This window comes from Rhinolophus ferrumequinum, chromosome X (assembly GCF_004115265.2).
Source record: "Rhinolophus ferrumequinum isolate MPI-CBG mRhiFer1 chromosome X, mRhiFer1_v1.p, whole genome shotgun sequence".
Lineage (NCBI taxonomy): Eukaryota > Metazoa > Chordata > Mammalia > Chiroptera > Rhinolophidae > Rhinolophus > Rhinolophus ferrumequinum.
The window spans coordinates 111,443,383-111,470,892 of NC_046284.1; the positions used below are offsets into that span (position 1 = coordinate 111,443,383).

At 37.8% G+C, this 27,510-nt stretch overlaps 1 protein-coding gene across 5 annotated transcripts in view; it reads left to right on the plus strand.

The window, feature by feature from the left end:
• Positions 1-26,387, plus strand: part of BCLAF3 (BCLAF1 and THRAP3 family member 3) — a 54,855-nt gene extending 28,468 nt beyond the window's left edge. For 2 of the 5 annotated variants that reach the window (XM_033110880.1, XM_033110904.1), the window contains exons 5-12: positions 297-469; positions 2,140-2,254; positions 2,963-3,026; positions 4,507-4,622; positions 11,759-11,870; positions 13,543-13,635; positions 15,955-16,110; positions 25,420-26,387. In XM_033110880.1, the coding sequence (XP_032966771.1) occupies positions 297-469; positions 2,140-2,254; positions 2,963-3,026; positions 4,507-4,622; positions 11,759-11,870; positions 13,543-13,635; positions 15,955-16,110; positions 25,420-25,449 (859 nt within the window). In that variant the 3' untranslated portion in view covers positions 25,450-26,387. Of the gene's footprint in view, positions 1-296; positions 470-2,139; positions 2,255-2,962; positions 3,027-4,506; positions 4,623-11,758; positions 11,871-13,542; positions 13,636-15,954; positions 16,111-24,682; positions 24,711-25,419 lie in introns of all 5 variants that reach the window. The other 3 variants (XM_033110885.1, XM_033110893.1, XM_033110899.1) reach the window with 3 other exon arrangements.
• The last annotated feature ends 1,123 nt before the right edge of the window (positions 26,388-27,510 follow it).

Below are 27,510 nucleotides of genomic sequence, written 5' to 3' on the forward strand. Positions count from 1 at the left end.
CTTGCTGTGTTTTTTGAAAGTAGAAATTGTTTAATTTAGGATTTTGAGGATCTTATTATTAAAGTGGCAAATATCTCATGATTTCTGATTTGAAAAGGAGAACTCAAATCCATGCATCTATAGTTATTTTCTCTTACTCATTTTTGTACGTGTTTTATGGCATACAATTTAATGCCTTAATGATAAGCAAAGATAAACATCTTTTTAGTTTTATAGCTATCTTGATTAATTTTTAATAAGTTCTTTTCTCAGTAAAATAGTTTCAAATTTAGTTAAACATTTACAAATTATTCTAGGGTTGCTTCTAGCAACACAGAGAGACAGATGTCACATGATTTGGTTGCTGTTGGCAGGAAAAGTGAGAACTTTCATCCAGTGTTTGAACATCTTGACTCAACTCAGAATACTGAAAACAAACCTACAAGAGAATTTGCTCAGGAAATCATAACTATAATCCATCAAGTTAAAGGTTGGTATATTTTGCACATACATTAGGGATAACACAAAAATAATGTACTGACTTTTCACAAGACATAGGTAAATATCTGTGATATTGTAGTAGTAATTAATATTTCATTATAAGCTAGATCATTAATTAGGAAATCCGTTGAAGAGAGTAGCAAGTATTAATTGAAGCCTAGTTCTTTTTTAAAATTATTTTAAAGAGCAAACTTGAGACAGCCATAGCACCTAGGCCTCATTTTTTACATGTAGTTCCAAAAACCTTGTGCTCCAATGTAGAGTAGATTAAAACCCAAAAGTTACAAAGGGAGAGGTTGGCTGTTGCAAAAGACAAATGTACTGAGAGTAGCAAGAAACGATAACTGATAATCGAACAGGAAGGAGGAAGCAACAAAAACCAGACATGAAACTCAAGAAATCTGGAAGTCTAGGTTATTTGGAGATACTCTAAAGCTCCTGAGGACATTAAGGTGACTTTGTGCCAGAAGGGTGATCCTAAGCGATCAGTAAAAGATTGATCCAGTTTGGGGTGGCCGATTGGCTCGTGGTGCTGGTAACACAAAGGTTGCCAGGTTGATCCCTGTGTGGGCCACTGTGAGCTGCGCCCTCCTTAAAAAAGAAAGAAAGAAAGAAAGAAGATTCCAGTTTGATTTGGCATACTTTGTGACATTAGGGAGTTGCATAATAAACACTTAAAGATTTGCATTGAGTTGTTTTGTTTTTACTTCTGGCCAATTTTAATTCATTGAAAAATTCAGTCATATAGAACAACTTTCCTCACTGATGCTGCATCAATAAGGTACTTGTGGGTATTATAAACAGGTGACCTTTGAGAATTTCAAATTTTTCATTTCTTACTAGACCATTGCATTAATCTTTTTTACCTTCATAAAACATATTTTAAAAATGAATTTTTGTCTCTGCATCCCTCAGACTAAGGCACATATTTACTTTAAAGCATGCAGTTTGTCTGAAACAGTTTACCTTTGCAGTTCCAGCCCCTCTTACTCAAAGGAAGTGTGATTCTTGGCAGAAAGGGAGCTGGTATTGCAGAAAAATCTAGATTGTCTCAGAACAGGAAAAGCAAGTTAGGGGAAAAGATTGCTTAAGTAGCATTCTGATGGGTCAAGTGTATTATCTTTCTATCCTGATTAAAGCCTGTAGCATAGCTGGTTTCAGAATGTCTTCATGAACTGCAGTTAACATTAGAGGAAAATGGCATTAGGAGGCTTTCTGTGATACGTAGACGTAACATTTAGCTTTGTTCAGAATCATTTTAATGTTTGAGGGCTGTTTTGGAGTTGTTTTTTTTACGCTAGGTGAACTGTAGAGCTGTGTACCATCTTTACTTCCCAGACATAGTAAAGTCTTATCTTGAAGAAGAAAGGTCCTCACTTTGAGAGAGCCACTCTTTTTCTCCGACAAGTAAGCAGGCATGTCAAATAGGAACAGAATCCTTGGGTTCAGAAATCAGGTGTTTTACTATTGCTTGGGTTTCGGGAAGTATGTGATCATTACGAATTAGTCTGTGGAATAAGTTTAGGTCCCACATACTTTCAAGAGAAAGCAGGTTGGATGTTTTTTAATAATCCTTTCTTCCTGTGCTTATACGAGTATATAATCTTTTAAGTGGAATCTGCTTTACACTGAGATAAAACGGTTTGTTTCTTTTTTCAGCAAATTATTTTCCATTACCCGACATTACTCTACATGAGCGTTTCTCAAATATACAAGATACAAAAGCTGCAGATGTAAATGAAATTAAATTGAATCCAGATCCAGAAATTCACAGGTAATGATTAATTATTGTGTACCCATTTAACTCATGGGGATAAGCCTCAGAACAGATACGGGAAGGTGCTGTCTCCTGGGCTTGCTGTAGACTCTAGGACTGCTTCTCCTCCCTAAAAACAGGTCAAGCCCAAGCAGGTATGAGGCCTGTGCACTTTGATGGAATAGGAGGTATTGAAGCCATTGACTAGCATTGTTCAAATGTGTAGGACTTTGAAAATATTTACCTACCTAACTTTGATTCTGCTGTGTCTATAGTAATTGCCTACTGAAGTTACCACTGGAAGAATGAGAAACAGTTGTCGAGCCATTGAAATCATGGGTTGCTTCATGTGGTCAGAAGTGGCTGTTATGAGGACAGCCGGATGAAAACATATGTCTTCTGCTACTGACACCTGCCTGAGCAGGTGGTGCGCCCTGTCTTGGGAGCTGAGTTGAATGAATGTTAGAGTGCAGTAGATCCGCGGAGCAAAGTTTAAGGTTACACAGACTAGTGATTTGAGAACCACGAAGGCATCCCTGTGATGTTTTTCACAGGCTATGTACGTCTTGGGAGACTGCCACATAGACAAAAAACAACTGGGGGCAAGTTTCTTTTCCTTCCTCCAAGACACACCAGCTGTATCATACATTCTGTTCTGTAGTAATGGAATCAAGGTATCAGTGTATAACATAATTATTTCATTGTAATATGCCTTTGTTATTTTAGGAGAATAGATATGTCTTTGGACGAACTTCAGAGTAAACAAACTATGGTATATAATTCAGAACAGGTAAGTGAATACAATTTTTGATGAGAGATTATATTATTATTGGTATCCTAATGGGAAAGGGACCTGGTGATTGGGAATAAAAGAGTTAGAGAAGATGAGGAAGAAGGATCGAGACCCAGGAATCTGAAATATACAAAGCTCTCCCAGTGATTCTATTTTATTGGCCAGGTTATAGAGAGAACACTGACAAAAGACAAAAATATTCCCTGAGAGAGAGACCCTAAGGGCAACAGCTTTGTAAAATTGACGTAAAAGTATAGCATTTAATATTCATTCCCAAACTTCACACTGTAAAGCTTGCAGAAAGTATGTTTGACACCTATTTTTTCCAAATCAGTCATGTGGAATATATTTTTAAATTGTATGTGGAATGAATGCAAAGGAACTTAGTTTCATTTGATATTGCCCTTCTATTTATTGTAGAATGTGTGAAAGTTTCTATGAAATATGAACTCGCAAAATGATGGAAATAATACTGAATGGTTTTATTGTCATGTGTTGTGTGTGGTGGTTCCCACTCAACACTGCCCCCACCCAACCCCACCCGTTTCCTTGCTAATTAGAAAAACTATCTTGACTAGCCAGGGGGGGGAGAAAACTGGCTCTTGTTTTAGGAGAAGGATAACAAGTTCTAAGAGAGCTGCTAATTTATTCTTTGAAAGTAAAGAGTTTTTGTAGAGGAGAGATTTTAATACATTTCTGGTAAAACAATTTTTTTACTTGTGAATGGTTACAATTTTATTGAACTTACGGAGATAAGTTAGTTTATTGAATAGATGATATTTTCAGAAAATTCTTCTCATCAAAGTACTGTAATCAACTTATAGGAAATTTGAAGGACTTTTATAAATCAGAGGTTAAAAAAATCTCTAATTCAACCATTTAACACAAAATACTGTTCGATTATCTTTTCTTACAGTCTTCTATCTGGCATTTTAACATAGTCGCTATCGTAGTATAGGCAATTTTGGATGCTTTTTTCCTTTTTACTTAAACCATAATAACGCTCTTTTTATATAAAATCTCTGAACTCCCCATGACCTTTTATGATTGAGGCTTTTTAAGTTTTAATAAGTTTTTTTCATGTTTATTTCCACATAGTCTATATGATTTCAATGCTTGTACATTATTTCTTTGACTCAAACTTACCATAAAATCATTCTTCCCTTCCCCTTCAAAGTTTTTTATATTTAAGTTGCTTCCATTTTTTTTTGTTATTTTAAATATAACTTTGAATATATTTGGGTACCTAGCCTTTTCTTTGGGATAGAGTCCCAGAAGTGGGATTCCTGGTTCAGTGTTACAAACTTTTCTGACTATTGTCAATTGTGTCTCAAAATATTTTTATCAGTTTACACTGTCATTAGCAGAATGAGTGCAAGATAACTTATGTAGGACTTTACTTAAGATTCTTATTAGATATGGTCTTTGTGCAACTAACAGTAATGTGAATGGTTTGTCTTCTGTCAAAATTCCTCAGACTCTGGTCAAAGTAATAGATCCAAATGACCTACGACATGACATTGAAAGAAGGAGAAAAGAACGGTTACAGAATGAAGATGAGCACATTTTTCACATAGATAGTCCTACAGAGAGGTAATCAGTAGATGCAAAACATCCTGTTATCAGGGAGCTTCTGGTTTCAGCATATTTTTCAATTCTTTTTTGTGTGACGATAATTTTCATTTTAGTGTAGGGATTTAATCCTTCAAATTTATTTTATATGTTTAAGTGAAATCTATTACAATGTTTCAAAGTTACTCAATAATCATCATATGCTGTTTGATTTAAACAACAGAAATTGTGGGATAGAGGAGTATTTGAGGTGTTTATAATTCCAGAGAGGAATGTAATAGCTTTTTAAATATTGACAGGAGCCAGGACCAGCAAGTTTATTGAATGTTTTGCTCAAACTGATTCAAAGTCTGACACAGTCTGCCCTTTAGATTCTGGTATTCTCTGAATATTGCAAGTTTCCTGAGGTCAGTACAGTTCTTTCAAAAACTTTGTGGATGTCTGACCATGAAACAGAGGCAAGTGTAGTAGAAAATGCCAGGGAGATCCGAGTTTGAATCCCATCTCTACCAGTTTACAAGCCGTTTGCTCTCGGGCCAACTTGCTTAGTTTCTGGAGTGTTTTCCTCCATGAAATGAGAACAACCAATTTATGATGGAGAGGTTAAAATAGTAAACGAGCAGGCATATGCAAAGCACTTATGCCATGCATGGCAAATTGATTGTCAGTAGATTCTTGTTTTTCTTTCCTGACTCTGTACTTCTTTTTAGGGGCTCTGAGTATTCTAGATTGACCCTAGTTTGTCTCTTGTTCTGAAAACTAGGTGGAACTCATGGCAACTCGGGGACCCCATATGATTTTGAGGTACAATGAATGGGACAAAATTTTCAGATCGCCCAAGGATCCTCAAACTATTTGGATCTCCCAGAAAGGGGGAATGTGTGAATAGCAAGGGCCATTGCTATCCCCTTTCCGTAGTCCTTAGTGTCAAATTACTTTTAAGTCAAGTCCATGGCTGACTAGGCCTTAGTGAAAATACATGGAGCTTGTTTCAAACTGGGCTTGATTCTGACAGTAAGTTTGGGACTGATTAAAAAATAGCACAGCTGTGTGCTGAGGCATATAAAATAATTGGAAGTAAAGTAGTTAAAATCCTTCCTTGGGTGGGTGAAAGTCTCCAGGTTCCTAATATGACTTGGCATGACAGTGCTCTTTAGTGACACAAGCCCTCTGTCATGCTTTTCTTGACTCAGCAAGTGTGAGAAGCTCAGTGCACCGAGAAAGGATTTCAAAAGCAGATTTAAGGGGCGGCCGGTTGGCTCAGTTGGTTAGAGCGCAGTGCTCGTAACACCAGGGTTGCCAGTTCAGTCCCCACATGGGCCACTGTGGGCTGCGCCCTCCACAACTAGATTGAAGCAACTCCTTGACTTGGAGCTGATGGGTCCTGGAAAAGCACACTTAAATAAATAAAAGTTAAAAAAAATGCAGATTTAAGATAATCAGCATTATGAAGACCATGGAATGTTTCAGAATCTGTCTTCACCCTGTGAGGTGGGTAAGAGCTCCAGCACTGGAACTACACCTGAGTTCAATGCCTGGCTCTGTAGACAACTAGCTACGTGACTGACCTTGGACAACTTACTTCATCTCTATTTTCTCAGCTGTGAAATAGAGATAAGAATTATACTTACCTTACAGTGGTGGCTAAGATTAAGTACAGCGATGCATGTGACGCACAGAGGAGCTGCTCAGCGTTACCTACTGGTACTAATGGTAGCTTTGAGGATGGTGTGGGAGCATGCAAAGGTGTCTTCCTGCAAGGTGTTCCTGCAATAGTCTGTTGGACTATTTTATTTGTATTGGGTAGCTGATGTGACGTAGTGGAATCCTGAGGATTTTTTAAAATTAAGGTATTATTTACCATAAAATTCACCCTTTGTAAGTTAACAATTCAGTAGTTTTTAGAATAGTCACAAAGCAGTGCAACTCCACTGTCTAATTCCAAAACATTTTCATCACCCCAAAAAGAAACCCCGTACACATTAGTTGTCACTCTCTATAACTCCCTCCCCCCCAGCTCCTGGCCGCTACTAATCTATTTTCTGTCTGTGGGGATTTGACTGTTCCTGATATTTCATGTAACTGCAGTCAGATAATATATGGCCTTTGGTGACGAACTTCTTCCATGTAACATAATGTTTTTAACATTCCTCCATGTTGTAGCATGAATATTCCCTTTTATGGCTGAATAATATTCCACTGTGTGGATAGACCACATTCTGCTTATCCATTTACCAGTTGATGGACATTTGGATTGTTTCCACTGTTTGGCTGTTGTGAATAATGGTGCTGTGAACATTTGTGTGCAAGTGTTTGTGTGGACATATGTTTTCATTTCTGTATATACTGAGGAGTGGAATTGCTGGGTCATATGATAACTATGCTTAACTTTTTAATGAACTGCCAGGCTGTTTTCTACAATGGCTATACCATTTTACATTTCCACCAGCAGTATGTGGGGATTCTAGTTTCTCCATATCCTCACCAGCATTTGTTATTGTTCTTTTAAAAAAATGATATAGATAGAACCTTTAATTGCTCACTTTATCCTAATTTAATTTTCTTGTTAAAATAAGAAAACATTTTACTTTATCTTTTCATCTTAGAAATCCAGTTTATCAAAATTGACCTCATTGATATTTTTGCATAAATCTTTTTTAGTCAAGTCAGTGCATAGATTTCCATAGAAATTCAGAAGAAATGAAATATGATGAAATCATAAATCATGGGATAAAGGTGGCTGGTTAACTCAGTTGGTTCGAGCATGGTGCTAATAAATCATGGGATGTAGCAATTTCTCACCTGTGTGATTTTTTTTCCCCCTCAAAAAGTTGTATGCAGGCTCTTTGTGCGTTTGCCCACCATTGTATCATATCCCCACTGCCTTGAGCTCAGTTCATAGCTGTTGAATGAATGAAGTCTTCCAAAGGAGTAGACAGGACAGAGGACACTGAAATTGTAATGGATTTAGAGCTGGATCGCTATATAGTCCCTGATACCTTAAGTAATCTTTCCCAAGCAAGCCTAACACTAAGACATTCTCTGTCTAGTCTCCAGACCCTGTTACGTAGTTTTCTCCCACTTCTGACTAATCTCTTACCCTGATGTCTCCATGTCTTCTCCTGACATACTATTTCTACCTCTTGTAACTAGCATTATTAAGTTCCCTACAATGTTATTGAGGTGTTGCGCTGTATAGACACAGTGTATGTGTCAAAAAGCAGCTTCAAAATAGTATCAGTAGACTGTGAGAGGCCATCAAATTGCCGAGACTTTCTTTTGAACTGGGCAGGTTACAGAAAACATCAGTTTTTATATTTGCTATTGTAGCAATCTATAATCTATACTGAATTAGAGTTAACTTGATAAAGATGTTTTATTCATATATTCAACAAATATTTATATATTTAATTTCTGTGTTCTAGGCACTGTTGTAAGCACTGGGCATACAGTGAAAAACTATACACAAACCCCTTGTGCTCGTGGAGCTTACAATTTAATGATAGGAAAAAAAAACAAGTAAATACATGTTGGTGAGTGATAGGTGAAAAGTACGGCAGAGAGGAAGCTTTTAATAGACTGATATGCGGTGTGATTTTATTTTGGGTGGTTGTGGACTGCGCTTAATGATTTTTTAAAAAATTGAGCAGGGATTGAATTATGTGAGCGAGTTTCCCATGGGGATATTTTTTTTTTTTTTTTGAGGGGATAGTATTTCAAGAGAGGGAACAGGAAATGCAAAGATCCTGAGGCAGGAGCAGGCTTGCTCTTCTTTAAGGAATAGAAAGGGGCCAGTGAAGTTGTAACAGTGAAAAAGGGAGAGAGATGAGGCCAAATCACAAAGAGCCTTGAAGGACGTGAAGACTATGGAATTTACTGTGAGATTAGAAAACATTTTGGGGTCTAACCTGAGAAGAGACATAATTGTATTTAAATTTTAAAAGGATTACTCAGGTTGCTGGGTGGAGAATGGACTGTAAGAGCTAGAGAAAAAATAATTTCTCATTAAAAAAAAAATTAGAGGCAGGAAGTCAGCATGGTAGGGTGGACCCAGGCTCCTTAGATCTTGCTTCTCAGATGTACTCTGCACATGGCATCTGCTTCATGGGTCCAAGATGAGCATTTGTACCCAGCCGTCATGTCCATGTTCTAGCCAGTCCTTTAAAGACTTTATGGAATTTATACATGACGCTTCAGCAACCTTTGTCAAAATTTAGTCTCATAGCTATACCTAACTGCAGGGAGACTGGGAAATAGATTCTTTACCCTGGACATTCATTGGCCTGGTCAGAAATCAAATATCAAAGGGTTTTAATTTCTTTTGTTGTGGTAAACTATATGTATCAGAAATGTTACCGTTGTAACCATTTTTAAGTGTACAATTAGTTGGCATTAAGTACATTCACAGTGCTGTGCAGCCATCACCACTGTCCATTTCCAGGTCTTTTTCATCTTCTTAAACAGAAACTCTGTACCAACTAAACAGTAATTCCCCATCTCTCCTGCCCCAGCCCCCAATAACCTATGGATTTGCCTGTAGTAGATACCTCATATGTAAACAGAATCACACAATAATTGTCCTTTTGTGTCTGGCTTATTTCACTTAGGATAATGTTTTTATCCATGTTGTATCGTGTCAGATTTCCATTCTTTTTTCTACATTTCATTCTCTCATAGGGCTGAATGTATGGATGTTCCCATTTTGTGTATCTATTTTTCTGTTGATGGACATTTGGGTTTCTGTCTTTTGGCTCTTGTGAATAATGCTGTTGTGAGCATTGGGGGTGTCATGTTGTTGGTTATAGCCATCTTCATGCACATAAACTAAAACTTCATTGACGTTTTAATTGGCATTTCTCTAATGAATAATGACGTTGAGCATCTTTTCATGTACTTTTTATATGTCTTCTTTGGAGAAATATCTATTCAAATCCTTTGTCCATTTTTAAATTGGATTATTGTCTTTATTATTGAATTGTAAGAGTTCTTTGTATATTCTGGATATTACTGTCTTACCAGATATATGCTTTGCAAAGAGGATTTTTAAAGTCCATTGTTTTGTTTATAGAAGTAACAGTACATGCTAATGGTAAACATTTGGGAAAATATAGCAAAGTTTAAAAACAAAAATATAAGGCATTCTTAATTTCACCGGTCAGAAATGACTACTGTTAATATTTAGTACATTTCCTAGATTTAGTTTTTCTTGGCATATATGTGTATGTTTTAAATAATTGAAATTATCCTCATGGTATGGCTTTGCACCCTAATCTTTATGATACCGTGCTAAGGTCCTGCCTCTTGGCAAAAGTTAAAAATCAAGAGACAGGTTGGTGGGAAGAAAAGCAGGTTTCTTCTGAATGCCGGCATCTGGGAGGATGGCGACTCCTGCCCAAAGGCCACCTTCCCGTTCCTAGACAGGGCAGAAGGTCTTATAGGGACACAAGAAGAACAAAGGAAAGGGGGAGTCGGTCAGGCAGGTCCGAGGGTGGACATCCTTCCTGGGGTCTGGTCAGGTTTAAGATGATGTTATCTCTGGACTCCTGGACTCCGGGCTGGGACTGGCCAGCGCGGCCTGGGGCTTTCAAATCGGATTCTGGTGTCCGGGCGCCTGAGGATTAAGAAATTGCCCTTTTCAGGTTAGGATTCTGTTGATTAAATGGATTAACCAGGTATGGGTAGCCTTGAGAAAGGGAACAAAAACAGAGTTCTTTCGTTAATCAGTGAGGGGAGAAACAAAGAGGAAACAGCTGAATATCAGGGCAGATCTAACTGCAAACTAGCTAGGTCTGACTACAAATGGCTAGATAGGGGCTATGCGATGAGTCAAACTGCACACTAAGTCTAATAATGTTATTGATTTACCAAATTCCACCCTGACATTTAGACTTACTATCATATCATGAGCATTTTGACAGAAATGGGGTATTTTTAACATTTCAAAAAATGCTGAGTCAGGTTGTGGGGGTCAGAGCTGGGCCACAAAACAAACCCTCCACAGTGCCTCCTCTGAACGGATCAGCTGCGGGGTGAGACAGTAGGTGCCCCAGCAGTTAATGTGTGAGTGTGAGTGATACGTGTGAAGACCTCGAATGCTCCATGTGCACGTAGCAGGGGTACCTAGTCCGCCTCAGAGGGGTCCAGGAAAGCCTTCCTGGAACAGGTGCAAATGGAGCTAAATCTTGTAGTTAATCTAAGTTGGAAGGAAACTGCAACAGAAGGAACTGCCCATGCAAACGTGTGGAAGCAGGAGAGATTGTGGTGTGTGCTGGGAACAACATGTCGCGAAATGTTCGCAAAGCTCAGTGTGCGAGTTGGGGAGATTGGAACAAAGCAACCAGGCATGGCAGCAAGGGACAGAGCAGGAGGGGCTTGAGGGACATGATGAGGAGTGTGGATTTTATCCCTGTCAGTGAAGGATCTGTGGGAGGAACTGAAGCAGGGCCGAGGCCATGAGATGTTTGTTCACCACGGAGCAGCAGGAAGGGTCTGAGGAGCGTTGTGGGGAGATGTGGGCTGTGACAGGAAGAAGACTCCCTGAGGGCTGTGGAAATGAGGCCCTAGGGTCAGAGGAGAAGCCCAAGGAAGGACCTCCCTCCTAGGTAGGGCTGCCTGGGAAGAGCCCTTGACGGCCTCTGTATCTAGCGACGACAGTAGAGGAGAGTTGTCCTTTGCTGCTGTGACCCAGCAGTGTCAGAGGCCCCAGCTCTGCCAGTGAGGGGACCTTGAGCCCATCACACACCTCGTCTCTGGTGCTTTCACCAATAAGAGCCTGTAGCAAAGGGGGTCCATTGCCGCCAAAGGTTTGAGAGCAGTGATTATCTACCCTCAGAAAACACACACTCTACCTATGGTTTCAAGGGGTTACAGCCCTTAGAACGCCTGTCCTTAGAGCCCATATTGAGAACCCTGTTCCAAGGAATACTGTTTTCCCCCTATTGCTAACTTCCAACTTAGCTAAATAATGTTTGTTAAAAAATGAGTTTTCACCCTCATGACTATCATTTGGAATTTTGGTAGTGATAGATCATTGAGATTATTTTTACTGTTGTGCTGCTTTAATTGTCTCGGAAGGGGGTAATTTGACTTCTCTTGTTTATTTGTTGGATAAAGGTAAACTAATAAAAGGTTTTTATTTTCTCTCTCTCACTTTATAGGAATGATCAGCCTTCCAGTTTTTCAAGTTTGAAGGATACTGATGATGGATTTGAAAAACCTCCGTGTTTTACAAAATCAAATTCTAGAAAATTTATTCAGGAATGTCACATGGTAAGACTGTAGTTCCAAAGTTTTCATTTTTGTACATTCTGTTCTCAAATATATCTATGTGTACAGGGATCACCAGTATTTTTCATAATGTTAGTAACTATTCAGTAAGTATATGTTACAATTCTTTTGTTCAGCATTAAGATTCTGTTGAGGCTTAATAGTTACGATAGGAGAAATGGTCATCTCTTACTTGATTTAACAGGGTTTTATTGCATTTATTATAGTATTAGCTTTCTTTACTTAAGATTTTTTTTGAAACAATTTTATTAAGGTAAAATTTACTTACCATAAATTCACAAGGTTTACAACTTAATGATTTTTTTTGTAAATTTATCAAAATGTGTAACCATTACCATAATCCAACTTTAGAACCTTTTCATGACCCCAATAAAAGCCTTCATGCCTGCTTAACCTGATCTACTTTCTGTTTTTAAAGATTTGCCTTTTCATAGGGCAGTTCACAAATGGCAGCTGGCTTCCATAAGAGCAAGCAAGTGACGGCTGGAAAGATAGAAGCCGGAGTATGTTTGTAACCTAATCTCAGAAGTGACATCCCATCACTTCTACCATTCTCAGTTTGTAAGAAGCAAGTCACTAGGTCCAGTCCATACTCAGAGGAAGGGGGTGACATAGGGGCCTGGATACTAGAAGGTGGGGATGATTGGAGCCTGGTGGCTCAGAAGCTGCCTGGTAGAGTCCTCCCACTGGCCTCCAGCGGTTCACATGCAAAATACACCTCCGCCCTCCCAAGGTCCCCAAAAGTCCCATCTCAATACATGTATCTTTATGTGCTTATTCAAATTTATAGACTTAGTATACATTCAAAATGACTATGAAAAGGGTTTTGTGTGACTTTTTTTAAACTGGAGACAGACGTAAAGATGTGAAAGGAATATTTGTGAGAAGTGCAGACTCCATAGCAAATGGAATAAATAGAACATTATAAGACTTCCACTTTGGAAAAAAGAAACCATCTTTCAGAATGGGCCCCATCTTTTCTGTTCCCATCAAAGGATTCAGATTCTTTGTAGTTACAGTCTTAATAATCTCACTTCTGATACTTTCCTAGTCATGGCAGAAGTAGCTACTCAAATCAGTTATCTGAATCAGCAAAACCTGCCTCCTGCAGTGTTGAGAATTTGTTTTCTTCTTTGGCAGTGGCAACTCCAGATGATAATGGGCTTGTTTCTCTTCTGGGTGCCTGAATAATGCTAGGTTTGTAGTCCATTTTCTAAAAGTCACCCTTTGTGTTGTACAGGAGTCTTTTTTTACTCTTCTCACATTCATGAATTAAACTAGCCCCTCACAAACTACCATGGGTTATGTGAAGGAGATGTATGTTCCTACAGCTAAGCTACATGCAACATGTTTTGTGTTTTTTTTTAACTTTTATTTATTTTAAGTATGTTTTTCCAGGACCCATCAGCTCCAAGTCAAGTAGTGGTTTCAATGTAGTTGTGGAGGGCGCAGCTCACACTGGCCCATGCAGGGATCGAACCGGCAACCCTGGTGTTACGAGCATCGCGCTCTAACCAACTGAGCTATCCGGCCGCCCCGTGTTTTGTGTTCTTAATCCTATTCATTTAAAATGTGGTTTTTTTTAATGGTAAAATGGAGTTTTAAAAGTAAACTTAAAGGTATATTAACCTACGGTAATACCTTTTCCATGCAGAAGTATACGATGCAGAGAAGCGGCATTACTCACAAACTATTTGGAGTTGAGGAAAACGATCAAAACACAGAAGGCTTTACAAGACCTTTTAAGGTACGGAGTGTCATTTTCCATTTAATTCCAGCTTTCGGTTTATGCCTTGAGCATAATGTTCTAAGTATTAGTGAATTAAAAGCTGTTTTTGTGCTATTTCAAGTAATAGCTATAAACTAGTATTTTTGGACATTTGTAGCTAATTGTAACCAGTTTAATGATCACCTCTTTCCTCAGAATTTGATTTTCAATTTTTTCCCCCAATAGAACCCTTTTTTCAAATGTTACATGTAAATTTACGAATACATAAAACAAATACAGATGGAGTGGCTTTAGGTGGGGAGGCAGGCGAGGTCCCCAACTCCCCCACTTAAGTTGGTCCCTTTTACCTCTAAGCTGTAAGTGCATAACTATAGAGCCTTCTCCAGGATTCACAGATTGAAAAACCCTGCCCATAGACATGCAACCCTCAGAGGCCTTCTGGATCGTCAGAGAAAGATTCTGGTTCACCAAGCTTTGTTAAAGCATATTTCATCGCATTCTAAATATTTGTACAGCTGTGTCTGATGTGATAGTTTTAATCAACCAACATGTTTGATTATCCAGAAACCTCACCCCCCAAACATAGGGAATAAGAATTATAGTGCAGAGTATTGTATTTCTCTCTCCTTATTCTCAGAAGTTGAGGTGCTTTTTAAATCCTTTTCGACTGATTTTCCTGCTTATGATAGGTACTTTATTCAAATTTTTTACTCCATGGTGTCTGTTTCCCCTCTCACCAAAAAAGAAAAGAATCTGAGTTTTTTTGGTGAAAGTAGCAAGCAGGCCGGGTAGAGAAGTTAGCTCATTAACAGGAAGTTAGTATGAGCAGAAAGGTAATAATATAAACTATCCCTGAACCATAGAGTAGGAGGGTAGCTGAGTGATCTTCCATTAATACTTCTTGAGAGGTGAAATTTTTAGAGGTCAAAAGATTTTTTTCCCCCCCACTTAGGAGCAATACAATTTGTAGGCATTGAGTAGGTAACATTTTTAGCCAATGGTTCACATACCTAAAAACATGTGTGACATTAGGTTTTCAAATTAGCTATGGCCATAGAATATATAAACATGTTTTATACCATCTTTTACTATCTTGAGGCATAAAATCGTTAACTGAAGATGTGACGTCTGCATAACTTAGAGACAGTGTATATGGGCTTTCAGATTTAAGTGCTTCCTACATGTTGCTCTAATCATTGGTCGGAAGTAGTTGATTGTAATATTTTTCCACAATTGTTATAAGATCTACTTCTTGTTACCTTATCTCCTTAAAGGAAAGTTGACATAATTTTATTTAAATATATGCAATAATTTTCTTGACCACTCATTTGAAGCTGTGTAGTATTATATGATTATTTAGAACTTCACAATTTTTTGTAGTAAAATAGGAGGAAATAATTCTTTCTAAGAAAAAGAGCTAATTCATTAAAATTTACTTTTTGCATTAATTGGACTAATTCAAAGCCAGATAGTGATCACCTTATTAGATATGTAAAAATAGAAAGTGTAAATCTCAAGATTAGCTCTGATGTATCTATCAGCTTTGTGCAGATAGTTTTAACCACATTATAGTCTCGTTATAATTCTGTTTTACCTGAAATTTTTTTGTAGCCTTGAGAAAAAAATAATTGCAAAATAGTCCTTGCATAAATACTTTTTACAAACTTACATGCTTCATTATGCATGGCATATCCTTTGTTAAATAATTGTGGAAAGAAGACTACTTTTTTATAATTACCCCATTATAATAACACCCTTTATACATTTCTCTCATGGGAAACACACAAATATTCATTGTCCTCTTACATCTATTGTAATACCAGGCAGTACGCAGGCTAGGAAATGGTCTTTTGAAGTAAACCTCTTACCTTGAAAATATTTGCTTTAATGGCAGTTTTATGTTAAAGAAAGATTGGCTTGCAGGTACTGACAGGAATAAAGTTAAGAGAGTTTTTTTATTTTTAAATAGATGTTGATACTTAATGTCTTCCCAACCATTTGTGATTTGATATGGGTCACTATGAATCAAAAAGGATAATTTTAGCTCATTTACAGGTTTTGAAAGTTGTATTTTTCTTAGCATGATAAATTTCAAGAATTTCAAAAAATTTTAACTTAGCAGTTTTAAAAATTGGTTTTATGTATTAAATAAGCTAGGAAGCTAGTTTGAAGAAAATGTACTTTATTACCATCATTAACCTTTTCCCTTTTAATATCTGTAGTACGTACATAGAATCAAGAGCAGCTCTACTATACCACACAAGTTTTCATTTTTTATACTAATAAAGTAGGTTTCAAAGCTATAGTTTTAATACTTAATTACTTTTTCCTTTACAGACCAACTTTAGAGATGGAAGATTTCAGCCCCATTATAAATCAGGCCTAGTACAGACGAGTTTGTACATTCAGGCTAAATACCAGCGTTTACGGTTCACTGGTTCAAGGGGATTTATCACTAATAAATTCAGAGAAAGATTACTGAGGAAAAGAAAGGTTAGTTGGATTATGATTATTTAAATTTGTTGAGTGACTTTTGACTCCTAAGTTATCTATGTTTAATAGATACATTGGGTTTTTTTAGTTTAATTTTGACTTAAGAAACAACCTAGATTTCAGAAACATTCTTATTGCATGATAGTTGAAGAAAAACTTCAAGGAGTAATGGTAATAGAGTTGTAAGACTGTTTAATCTTAAAATGCTTTTAGCTGTTAATAGCTCAAATACTTTGGATATGCCACCTGTTTGAACTTTTTACTGTAGAATTTCTTTGTGTGATTAATTTTTGAAATGGGAATTCAGGTAAAGAATTTTAACATTATACATTTTAGCCCTGTACAATGTGAGTTATCTAAGTACCAAAAAATATTGAACTGACTACATAAAAAGGGTACGTAATTGCAAAATGCACTAACCCTTCTTTCCCCCACATTCGTATGTGTTTTTTTATGATAAAATACATAACATAAAATCTGCCATTTTAAGTATACAATTCAGTGGCATTAATTACATTCATAATGCTGTGCAGCCATCACCACTATATGCTAACTCTTAATGTTCATAAAATGTTTCTTGATAATTTGAATTTCACACTCTTTTAGTTGTAGATTGATTTTAGTTAAATTTTCCATGTTGGTATTCAAATGTAACATAAATATGATGTAAAATTACATTCTTCATATTCTATTTTAAATGAGAATAATAGTATTACATTTGTTAAATAAGGCATATTTGTCAGTTTTGGGACTTATTTTGGTTAATAATTTGGGTTTAATATTTTCTTCTGAGAAATGTATATATGTTTAGTGTTGCTGTCAAATAGTCCAACTGTGGTTTTATAATATTTCTAACCATTAATGTTTCCTTAAATAGTCATATTTGTGAATCTTTCGTGATTTTAGTAAAACTTATTTTTCAAAACGTGGATCAGTAGAATGGAGTTGACAGCTGATTTCTTTTTAAGTTTTAGAGTTCAGTGTAATACCTCTGTAACCTCTCTCGTCCCCCAGTTTTGACTGAGTACTTTAGAAGAGGTTTCTAATTTTGGTGTGTGTCACTCTAGGTGGTAGGAAATCCATCTCTTTGAAAACGTGAGTGTGATTGGAGTCATTTACCCTCTCGGACACCTCCCTCATGTTGGATTGAGGTGCTGCTGCTCTTCCTGTCCTGGGTGGCAAGTTTCTTTGCAGCAGATCTTCGAGGCATTTGTCCCAGTCACAGGTGACATCTTGGCTGTTCCCAGGAAGTTAGTCATTGCTTTCCTCTTGAGGAGGGAGACTGAGGCAAGCCACGCCTTTTCCTTAATTTTAGGGTTGAGTTTCAGGGACATGTGTTTCTCTTCTGTCAGCTCTGTGCTGAGCTTTGAGTGGTAGCTTCATTTAACTCCATTTTTACCTCTTTTTTTAGATGATTTGGGGCTCCTGAGTGCTTACTTGACTGTCTGCCTCAGCCTGTGGTTTCTACATGCTCATTGAACCTGCTCCATCTCATCATTCTTTTCTTTGCCTCACTTTGCCCACTTCCTGCTGACCACCAGCTCTCCCAGACCACACTGACCACCAGCCTCGCTTAATAGCAAATAGAAACCAGGCATCAAGCCTTCATCTTAGGACATGAGAAGTGTGTCCTAGAAGGAGCCACAACCTGCTATAGGTCTCCATTCTTGAGGGCGTAGGCTTTTTGTGTCATCTGAAATGTAGCAGTTACAGTTAGGGTCCAATGCAGGTCATGGCTCTGCCCTCCTGTTACCTTTTACTGCCATCTGAGTGCGTTAGAGGTGGTCCCAACACACTGAATTTTTAAAAAATCAGTATCTACTAATCTTTTTTCTTAGGCCTACCCTTCTGGATGCTACTTTATGTGTCTTTGTATTGTAGCTATTTTGACATGGGATTCTCTAGCCTGACTACTGTCGGTGCCTGCAAGCAAGCCACAGCCAGGCTTTTTATAGATTATGTTTGAGGGCGTGCCAAATCCTAACCGCTAGGCCACCAGGGAGCTGAGCTAGACTGTGTTTGAACAAGGCCCAACTCGGAGTATGGCAGGAAACCAGGTATCCTACTCTTAGCACCCTGCTTAATATTAACAGTTAGGCTTCATACTCTCCTAACCTTCAGGGAAAGGAAGGAGACATTGCAGCTGCTTTGTTTCTGCCACGGTCTGAAGTAAGTAAGGACTTAGGTTTACTTGGCCTTAGCGCTGTCCCAGTAGGTTGGGCTATTCTGAAACCCCATTCCATGTATGTAGACTGATGATTTAGTCCTGTTAGTCCATTTCACCCCAGGTTTCAGGCCCGAAAGAAAAGAGGTGAAGGCCTGGGCTGGACTCTTTGGTTTCTTCCAATGTTGCTTGCTTCCCCTTTCCCTTAGATTAGGGACACTGTTGCTCAAATGGGGTCACTGGCTGCGAGGTACCATTTGCATCACTTTTCACCCCAAGCTTCAGCATTAGAAGGAGCTTTGAAGACCTTGTCCTGGAGAGAAACCTGACTGAGTAGCATCTGTGCACTGCTTTGGCTTTTTGCCCGAATAAGAGTTCATTCTTTTCATTGTTGTTAGGCCACCACCTTGATTAATTAAGGGTGCATGACCAATGAATTAATTTAGGTGCCCTGGAACTTCTTTCCACACATCTCAAAGTCCACCAGGAAGGTTTAGCTTGATCTTGTGTGGACTCTACTCTCCTTCACCATATTGAAATTTGTGGCTTGAAAGTCCTGTGATGCTCAGCTGTGGTGCAGTCTAGTTACTGCACATCATGCACGTGCTCCTGTCCCCAAGGCCCAGCAGCCTCAGGGAGGGGTGGGGGAAGACGCTCCATGTGCCCCTTACCGAAACAATCGTGGCTTCCCTAAAACTGCAGTGCTTTCTCAGATGCCGACAGAGTGGTAAGATTCCCAAGCGGTATGAGGAAAGTACACAACTGAAATGCTTCCTCCTTCTTTATCAGGCACTTGTCATATTGATCCCCTGCTGGCACCCAGATTGCCTTTTATTGTGTTTCCTTCCTTTTGGATTCTGTGCTTGGGCTGGAAGGTGAGGGTTTAGGAGGAATGTCTGGTATGCCTGGAATAAGGCTGGAGTTTTATTCACTGTCATTCACAAGTGCCCCCCTTAAATATCCTTTGTTCCTCACAGAATGTTTTTAGAAACTCTTGAGGGTCAGACTTTGTACCAGAATAGAACAAAGAACCTAGTAATAATTCACGACGCCACCTCTGAGAACACTCTCTGAAAAAACTTAGCAGCTGTGCATTTGGTCAGTAAGACATGGAGGTCTTTAGCATCGTAGTTTCTCCCCATGGTCCTCGGTTGCCTGTCAGCGAGGCACCTGCCAGAGCTCTGCCTGTGGATAGAAAGGGGAGAAAGGAGCGAGCATAAGGAAACTGCGGGAAGGAAGTTACAGACAGGGATTCATGGCTTTTCGAGTTGGGAAAAAAACCTTCAAGTCAAGGAGTACAGAGATGAGAACAGGGACCATGATCAGGTGAAACAACCAGAACCTGAAACCTGCTTTGTCCCGCGCTGCGTGTGCCAGGGTGCAAAGCGAGGGCCATTGTCACCTTCAGGCACATCGGAGCCGGAGCCTCCAGGTTTGCTACCTGCCTCTGACTGACTTCTCTGTCTTACCTGGTGGTTTCTCTTCTTCCGTACATCCTCCAAAAATGTACGCATCACTAGCATTATATTCTTTAGTTTTTGTTTATTCCTTGTTCATACTCGCCTTGATTGCCCTCACCTCTTCCCAGGGTTGCAGCCATCACCTCTGGTGATGTCTTCAGCCTGATGACTCTCCAGAGCCCCAGATTTCCCGCTGCCTCCCAAACACCCTCACGTAGATGGGCTGAAGGCAACTCAAATTCAGCATGTTCAAAATCAAACGGTCCGATGCGTGCTACAGCATGAGTGACCCTTAAAAACATCATGCCAAGTGACAGAAGCCAGTCACACAAGACCAAATATTCTATCATTTCATCTATAGGAAGGAAATGTTCGGAATAAACCAAGCCATAGAGACAGAAAGTAGGGTAGTGGTTGCCAGGGACTGGGGGGTTAGGGGAAAATAGGGGGTTTGTGTGACTGCTAATGGGTATGGGTTTTGGGGGGAGGAGGTGAGAAAAATATTCTAAAACTGATTATGGTGACTGATGGTTGCACAACTCTGTGAATACACTAAAAAACGGTTGAATTCTACACTTTAAATGGGTGAACTGGATGATGTGTGAATTACATCTCGCTAATGCTGTTAAAAATCCAATCAAATTTGCTCTCCTCCCTAGGCCACTGGTTTCTCCTCATGGTCCATAACTCCTGTAGCTAGCCAGCCAAACCAGGAACTTGTCCTGTTAATCCTCGTAGTTTTTCCACCTTCAGCCATTCCAAGTCTTCTTATATCTGTCACTCATTCATTACTTCATTCGATTCGTTCATTTTTAATGGCTGCATATTATTCCACCTTGTGGTTGTACTATTTATTTCAGTGCTTTTCAAACTTGTATTGCTTGCATACCCTAGAATTTTGAAAAATTATTAACCTGGTTATACCTTTTAGTTTGGTAGCTATTATTTTTTTATCATAAATTTAAATTGTTTTACAGGATACAATTTCTGGCATATTACAAACACTGAGAGTCTTTAATAAAACTGTTACATCATTCTTTTAAATCTTTTCAGTGGAACCTGCACACCACAGGAATTTGATAACATCATTCATTTTTTTTAAAAAAGTACAAACAAGTTCTTTTAACAGAAATTTTAGATCATTCATTTTTTTGCCTTGAATTTGGATTTCATTTAATTTTCCCTGTAGACTTTGCTTTGAAAGTCTTGTATTGATCACCAAGTCAAATTTGACACATAATATTAATAGATTTCTGTGACTATTAGGTGTTAAATATTTCCTCTGGATTGAGTTAACATTATAGTTGATCAAAATATCATAAATATGTTACAGATTTTATTAAGTATCATTAGACAAAAGAAGTTTTATTAGAAATGCATTTCTCTTTTCAATTAGTTCATGTATTCAGAGATAAATATTACTGCTATTACAATAACAGTGTTTAAGTATCCATTCTAATTCTATTTTTTCTTTTTGTAGATGTAAGTCCTGAGAAAGATTGTTTATATGATTATATAGATGGGGAATCAAAGCACTTTTATTATAGCAGTGCCATTTGGTTCTTTGGACTCATTAGGAATTACAGGCCAGAAAAATCACTTAATGATCTACCGTGTTTCCCCGAAAATAAGACCTAGCCCAGATAATCAGCTCTAATGCATCTTTTGGAGCAAAAATTAATATAAGACCAGTCTTATTTGACTATAATATAAGATCGGGTCTTTAATATAATTAATATAATATAATACTGGGTCTTATATTAATTTTTGCTCCAAAAGATGCATTAGAGCTGATGGTCCAGCTAGGTCTTATTTTCAGGGAAACACAGTATCATGAAAATGTATTTTGAGTGTTTCTCTGACAGCTCGATTTTGTACTCTATTTCATTAAAAAGCAAAGAATTGGAAACCATCAGACCTGCAGAAGTATGCTGTTTATTATTAACTGCTAGGGTGGGTTCATTTTCTTCACACTACCACCAGTATTTCCAACTGCCCCTTTTTTGGGGGTCCCCAGGTAATACAAAGTAGTCAGATCCGGGATGAGAAGGTGTGTCTTTCTTGTATAAAGTGGGAGGTGGGGAACCAGCCTTAATCAGTTGTGCAAGCAGGTTAATTTTGGAAAGCAAGCATTGGGAATTTGAGGATCTGGAAATTAATTCCCTCCATATGATCTGTACCCACATACTCCTCGACAAGTCTTCATATACCCCTAAGGACATGCATAGCCCATGTGGACGATTGCTGACTTACTTAACCAAGCCTCTCTTGGTGGCTTCAGGATCACTTACAGGTTTCATTCCTTTTGGTAACAGCCCAGGCATAGTGATGCTCTGATACCCGTGACAGTGCCCCGTTGATTCATTTCTGCTCTCCCCAAAGTACATGAAAGGGCCTGTTGACCTGCACCCGAGCCAACACTCCACATTATCAGTCTTGATTATTTGATGTCAATCTAATAGCAGAAAATAGTTCTCATTGCCTTTCTTTGATTACTAATGATGTGAGCATACTTTTTATGTGTCTTTTGACCATTTCTATTTCTTCTCTCAATTTCCTTATTTCTCTGCTGTGCCAGTGCTCCTGTTGAGGGATGGTACTTTTACTTATTGATTTGTAAGAGCTACTGATTTACTGAGGGTATTAACCTGTCATATATTTTGCTGGTATTTATTTTATGTTTGTCAGCTGTTTATGGTGGCTTTTACATTACAGAACTCGTAAATGTTTGTGAATCTGTCAGCTTTGTCTATACAGCTTCTGGAATTCATATCGTGCTTATGCTTATAAAAATTCCTTATGGTTATTTTTATAACCATAAAGGTTAAATTCATGGTTATAAATTTTTAAACATATAAATACTCCATTTTGGATTTTTTTTTTATGGTACACTGTGAGGATGGGATCTAATTTTTCTCCCCGATGGTTAGTCAGTTTTTCTAACATTGTTTCTTGAATAATTTGTCCTTTTCCCACTGATTAAACATGCCACCTTTACTGTATGCTGCATTCTTACGTATTTCTGGTCTGTTTTGGGACTCTTTGGATCCTCTAACTTGTTTCCTGAGCTCCTGAGATTTACTTATTCCATCCCTTCACTACTAGCAGTTACTGTCCCGAAACAGATGGAATCATATCACTCTTGTGCACACACCTTTGAGGATTTTGTTGCCTGTGGAAAAAGAGACTAGATTTGTTAGCCAGGTCCAGCCCTAAGCTACCTCCCTAACTACGTTTTTCCACGGGCCCTCTGCTTTTTGGAGCATAACATAAGTTTTCCTGTGTTTGTATCTTTGTTCCTGCTATTCTCTTGGCTAGAAATAGCCTCCTGATCCATTCTTTTATTAAAACCCTGCTTTTCCTTTTAAGACCCAAAACGCCTTCTTTTGCTCGTTTCATTTGGTCTCTGACTGTTGCTGTTTACCTTTTTATTTCCCCAAATAGATGGTCAACTCCTTGAGGATAGAGGGTACCTCATTAGTTTTCATACATTCCCCTGTTGCCTTTCATATAGTTTGTCTTTAGAAAATGCTTGTTGAATGCATGTGATCGAATTGCACGCGTGCGTGTGTGTGTGTGTGAGTGTGTGTGTGTGTGTTACACCCGGGAAAAGTCTAGAGAGAGAGAGAGAGAGAGAGAGTGTGTGCGTGCGCGCGTGCGTGTGTTATACCCAGGCAAAGTCCCGAGGACATCAGGTACAAGTTTCCAAGAGTCCTCTCCCAGTGGAGCCACACAGGATATGCTTAATTCCCCCAGCAATGAGCTGTGACAACACGTGAAATGTTGCCAACCAGGGAAGCTCATTAGAGACTCACTGCCTATGGTTTTTATTGGGGGTTGGTCACATAGGCACCCATGCCAGGCCCACACCCAAATTCCAGACTCTCCGAGGAAAGCAGGTGTTCCGCATAGACTACATTGTTTGCACAGTTTAGACCCTCGTCAGTGGTGGGAACCCTCCCCAAATCTAAGTTCCCAGACACTAGCCAAGGGCCAACCTTGTAAGCGGGCCTTTCAAAGGACAGCAGTCTGGTTTGCTATATTAACTTTTTTCTGTACAGCCATATTTTTGAAGAGCTTAATTTCACAGATGGTTAATGCCTAAAGAGAGGAGGAAAAGATCAGTATGTTAGGAATGGTCAGGGACTATATGCTGTGTACTTGGATTTCTCCTCTCTTCACAGAAGAGATAGGTTGTGAGCTGTGTCATGGAGAAGAACTGGACGTGGAAGGGGCTACAGGCAAAGATCCGTGTTTGGCAGTAGAATGCAGAGTTGGGTAGAGACAAGGGTTTACAAATTATATAGGGCCTCACAAGCTGGACAGAATATCGAGGCTGTGATGTGGTAGTAATGGGACATCTTCCTGGACTGAGAAGGAGAAAGTGGTACTTGAGGGTAGGCAGGGTTCTGGGGAGGAGAAGCGATGCAGGAAGACCAATAAAGGGACATTTGCAAGGAAACAAGTGTCGAGTTAATGAAAGCCTAGGTGAGGGTGGTGCTTGCGTATCTCGTTCAGCATTCTGCTTAATTAGGTTTTCAAATAATTGGAAGATCCAAGAGATGGTATAGAAGAAGCTGTGTCAAGGGTGAATGTGTTTCGAAATAGTCGTACATTTTTACAAACAAGGTATTTCAGTTGTAAAAATTTTTAAGAATTATTATAGTTAGAATTTCCTCTTAAAATTGTTAGTAGGCAACAGATACTTTAAGATCAATGTATATGATTTTTATGTTAATAGAATGAGTAAAGAAATAGGATACAATGAAGTCTACCTCTATTTAAAGGAATGATGTTGACAAAATGTATATGCATGTATTTTAAATATCTTATTTACCAAAATAGGAAGAATAAGAATTTTCTATCAGAACTGTTTTTGTTTGGAATTGAATGTTTCCACACCAATATAAATGCCAAAAAAATAAATCAACTTCTACATTTCTTTCAGTTTTAATAATGTAAGAGCCTAGTAAAAGGTAAGGATATATGTGTACTATCCCAGAAAAACATGTCATTCTACCATTTCTGCTCTTTTATTAGTTGCATGTTTATTAGTCCAATGTGGTTGGTAATTTAATATTTTGCATAGCATCACAGTAGAGAATCCACGTTCATTACCCTTTAATCATAGTCTTACTATTCTTGTGAATTTCTGTGTTTATTGAAGCCTTATATCTTTTTGTGTTGTTGGTAACCATCCAAAAGCAAGAAAGCTTCCTCCACCCCAATAACTTTCTCTGCTGTTATCAACCAGCTAGAAGAATCCATATAGTTTTAGAATTAGATATCATATGATGGCAAAGATAAAATACCAGCTTGAAGTTGTGTCTGTGTCACATCAGGCTCCATACTTGAGGTACTAAAGTTTAAGAGCCTTGATTTTTTTTGCCAGGGATGTCCTCAGTGAAACTCACCCAATAGCAGAATGCCATTTTCATTACCTTACTAATACCATTGTATCGAGTGTCATATATTTTCTTTGTCCTACTGACATAATTTGATATCTATTTGGATGTGTGCTGTTGTTACTCGTGTCTTTGAGGGTCCATATATCTGTGGAGATCTTGAATGCAAGTAGGACAATGTAAATTAAAATAATTTGAAAGGTGGTACGAACAACACTAGCTCAGATGTTAAACCTGATGTTTCTCTTGAAGTTTGTATTCTTTTGTTTTCTTTCAATAGGAATATACAAACATTGCCACAGCAATCTAATCGGGGATTGTTACAAATGGAAACGACACTACAGGATATTTGGGAGCATCTCTTTGTCAGGAGTTAGAATTGGCACTAAAGCACTAATTGTAACTTTCTTGATACAATAAATTTATTTTTCTGTAGTGGAATGCTGCAACTTTTTTACTCTTCATTGCTTTTAAATTACGGTATTCAATTGAAAAGTTGTATTAAACTACAGTTTCTTTTGCAAAAAGTTTCAAAAGGGCATTTATTTGTTGAATTTTTCTCTGAGCATGATTTCATAGGGAACTTAACTGAGTTACATCCAAACATTTATATGTTGAAAGTTTTGCTTATGTAATAAAAACAAAAGTATCTGAATTGTATAGTGTCTGTACATGACATAACTTTAAACAGTGGCCTTACGGTAGCAAGTTTTATACTAGGTTTTTCTTTTTCTGATGACACTTTGGCTTATAACTTGAAGTTTTCTTAAGTTTCTGGAGATCAAGGCCTATATAATTCATACATTTCATATTGTGACATAAGAAAGCGAGAGAAAAGGTGCTTCAAATATTCCATCAGGTAGTTATGAGTGCACTGAATTTTTAGTAATTGGTTCATTCATTGTTTTCCCACAACTGTTTGCTCTTTCCCAATTTCAAAATGCTATTGTGGAAAATACGTGAAGATTTTGTAATCTATATTCCATCTTACTTTCCCTCAGGGCAAGCTTGTGCATATCATATTTTTAAAGGCTTTTTAAAAATTTGACAAAATCTCATATTTGGAAATTGTACTTTACTACTACAGCGTTACACATTTTGCAAGCACATATTATAAAGTGTTTAAGTTCAGTTGTATTGAGTACCTATTATGTATAAGATAGACGTGATGGGATTTTAAATGATATTTTAGGCTTCAGTACCTTATTTCTTTATGTTTTCTGTGTTCTACTTAATTGTACATGTACATTGCCAATAAAGTTTTTGTGAAATGTTTATTTGTAATAAACTATTGTTGCTCCTTATGCTTAAAGAAATTACTTGCTATTCTGTGAGAACATTATTGTAATTTTGTATGAGAATTACAGCCCTAAGTAGGACCTGTTGATGTTTCAAACACTGTTCTGTACTTTCTAAACCAAAGACAGAACGTGCTAAATCAAAATCTGGTAAGAACTGGATTTTTCACAAATGGATTATGAAAAATCTTACTAAAACACTTAATTTTTTTTACATATCTTTGAAAGATAGGGCAGCCTTTTCCTTAATGGGTCAGTAATAAAGGGGGGTGAGAACACTTAATGCATTAAAATCAGGTAATACATTTAGATAGATGGCCTGTCTTATGTTGTGTACTGTCTCTGTAGGTCAGGTTTTCCAAACATTTAATATTCCACTTACGGGAAGAAAGGAATGCATGCACACAGTAGTGGGACAACTTTATATTTTATTACGTATGCATCACATCTGTCTTAAATTTTAAAATAAGTTATTTCATTTATTCCCATACTCTGGGGGATAGTTATGAGCCTCACATATTTAACCATTTAGTTAACACATATTTATTACACATGTTCTGTGCTAAAATTACAGCAGTGAACAAGAAAACAAGACACATGGAGCCTGTTTCTGTGGTGCAGTCTGATAGGGAAAACAGACATTAGTACAGAAATGGTTCTTTAACTCTATTTTTATTTATTGTAGCACTTCAGGATAAGATGGTCGATTCCATATTAATCATTCTACAACTGACTTCCAATTTAGGCATATTTGGATATACTTTTGTCAGTGTCTTAAAATACGAAACATGTCATTTCCAAAATACCTCTTTGTAGTATGGGTGTATTCAGAAAACATTGAGTGCGTAAGATCTAAAGCTTAAAAAGAAAGGCTTACTTTGTCATTTAGTGTATAAAATAAGGACAGGGACCATGGTGTCTTGTCTTGTTTACCATAGTATTGTGTCCTACTGACATATAGCAGGAACTCATTAATTATTAGTTGAATAAATGAGTGATGAGTATAATATGCTTATTAGGAACTAAATATCTCATTTTCATGTGGAGGTTGAACAAAAGATTATCTAGAGTAT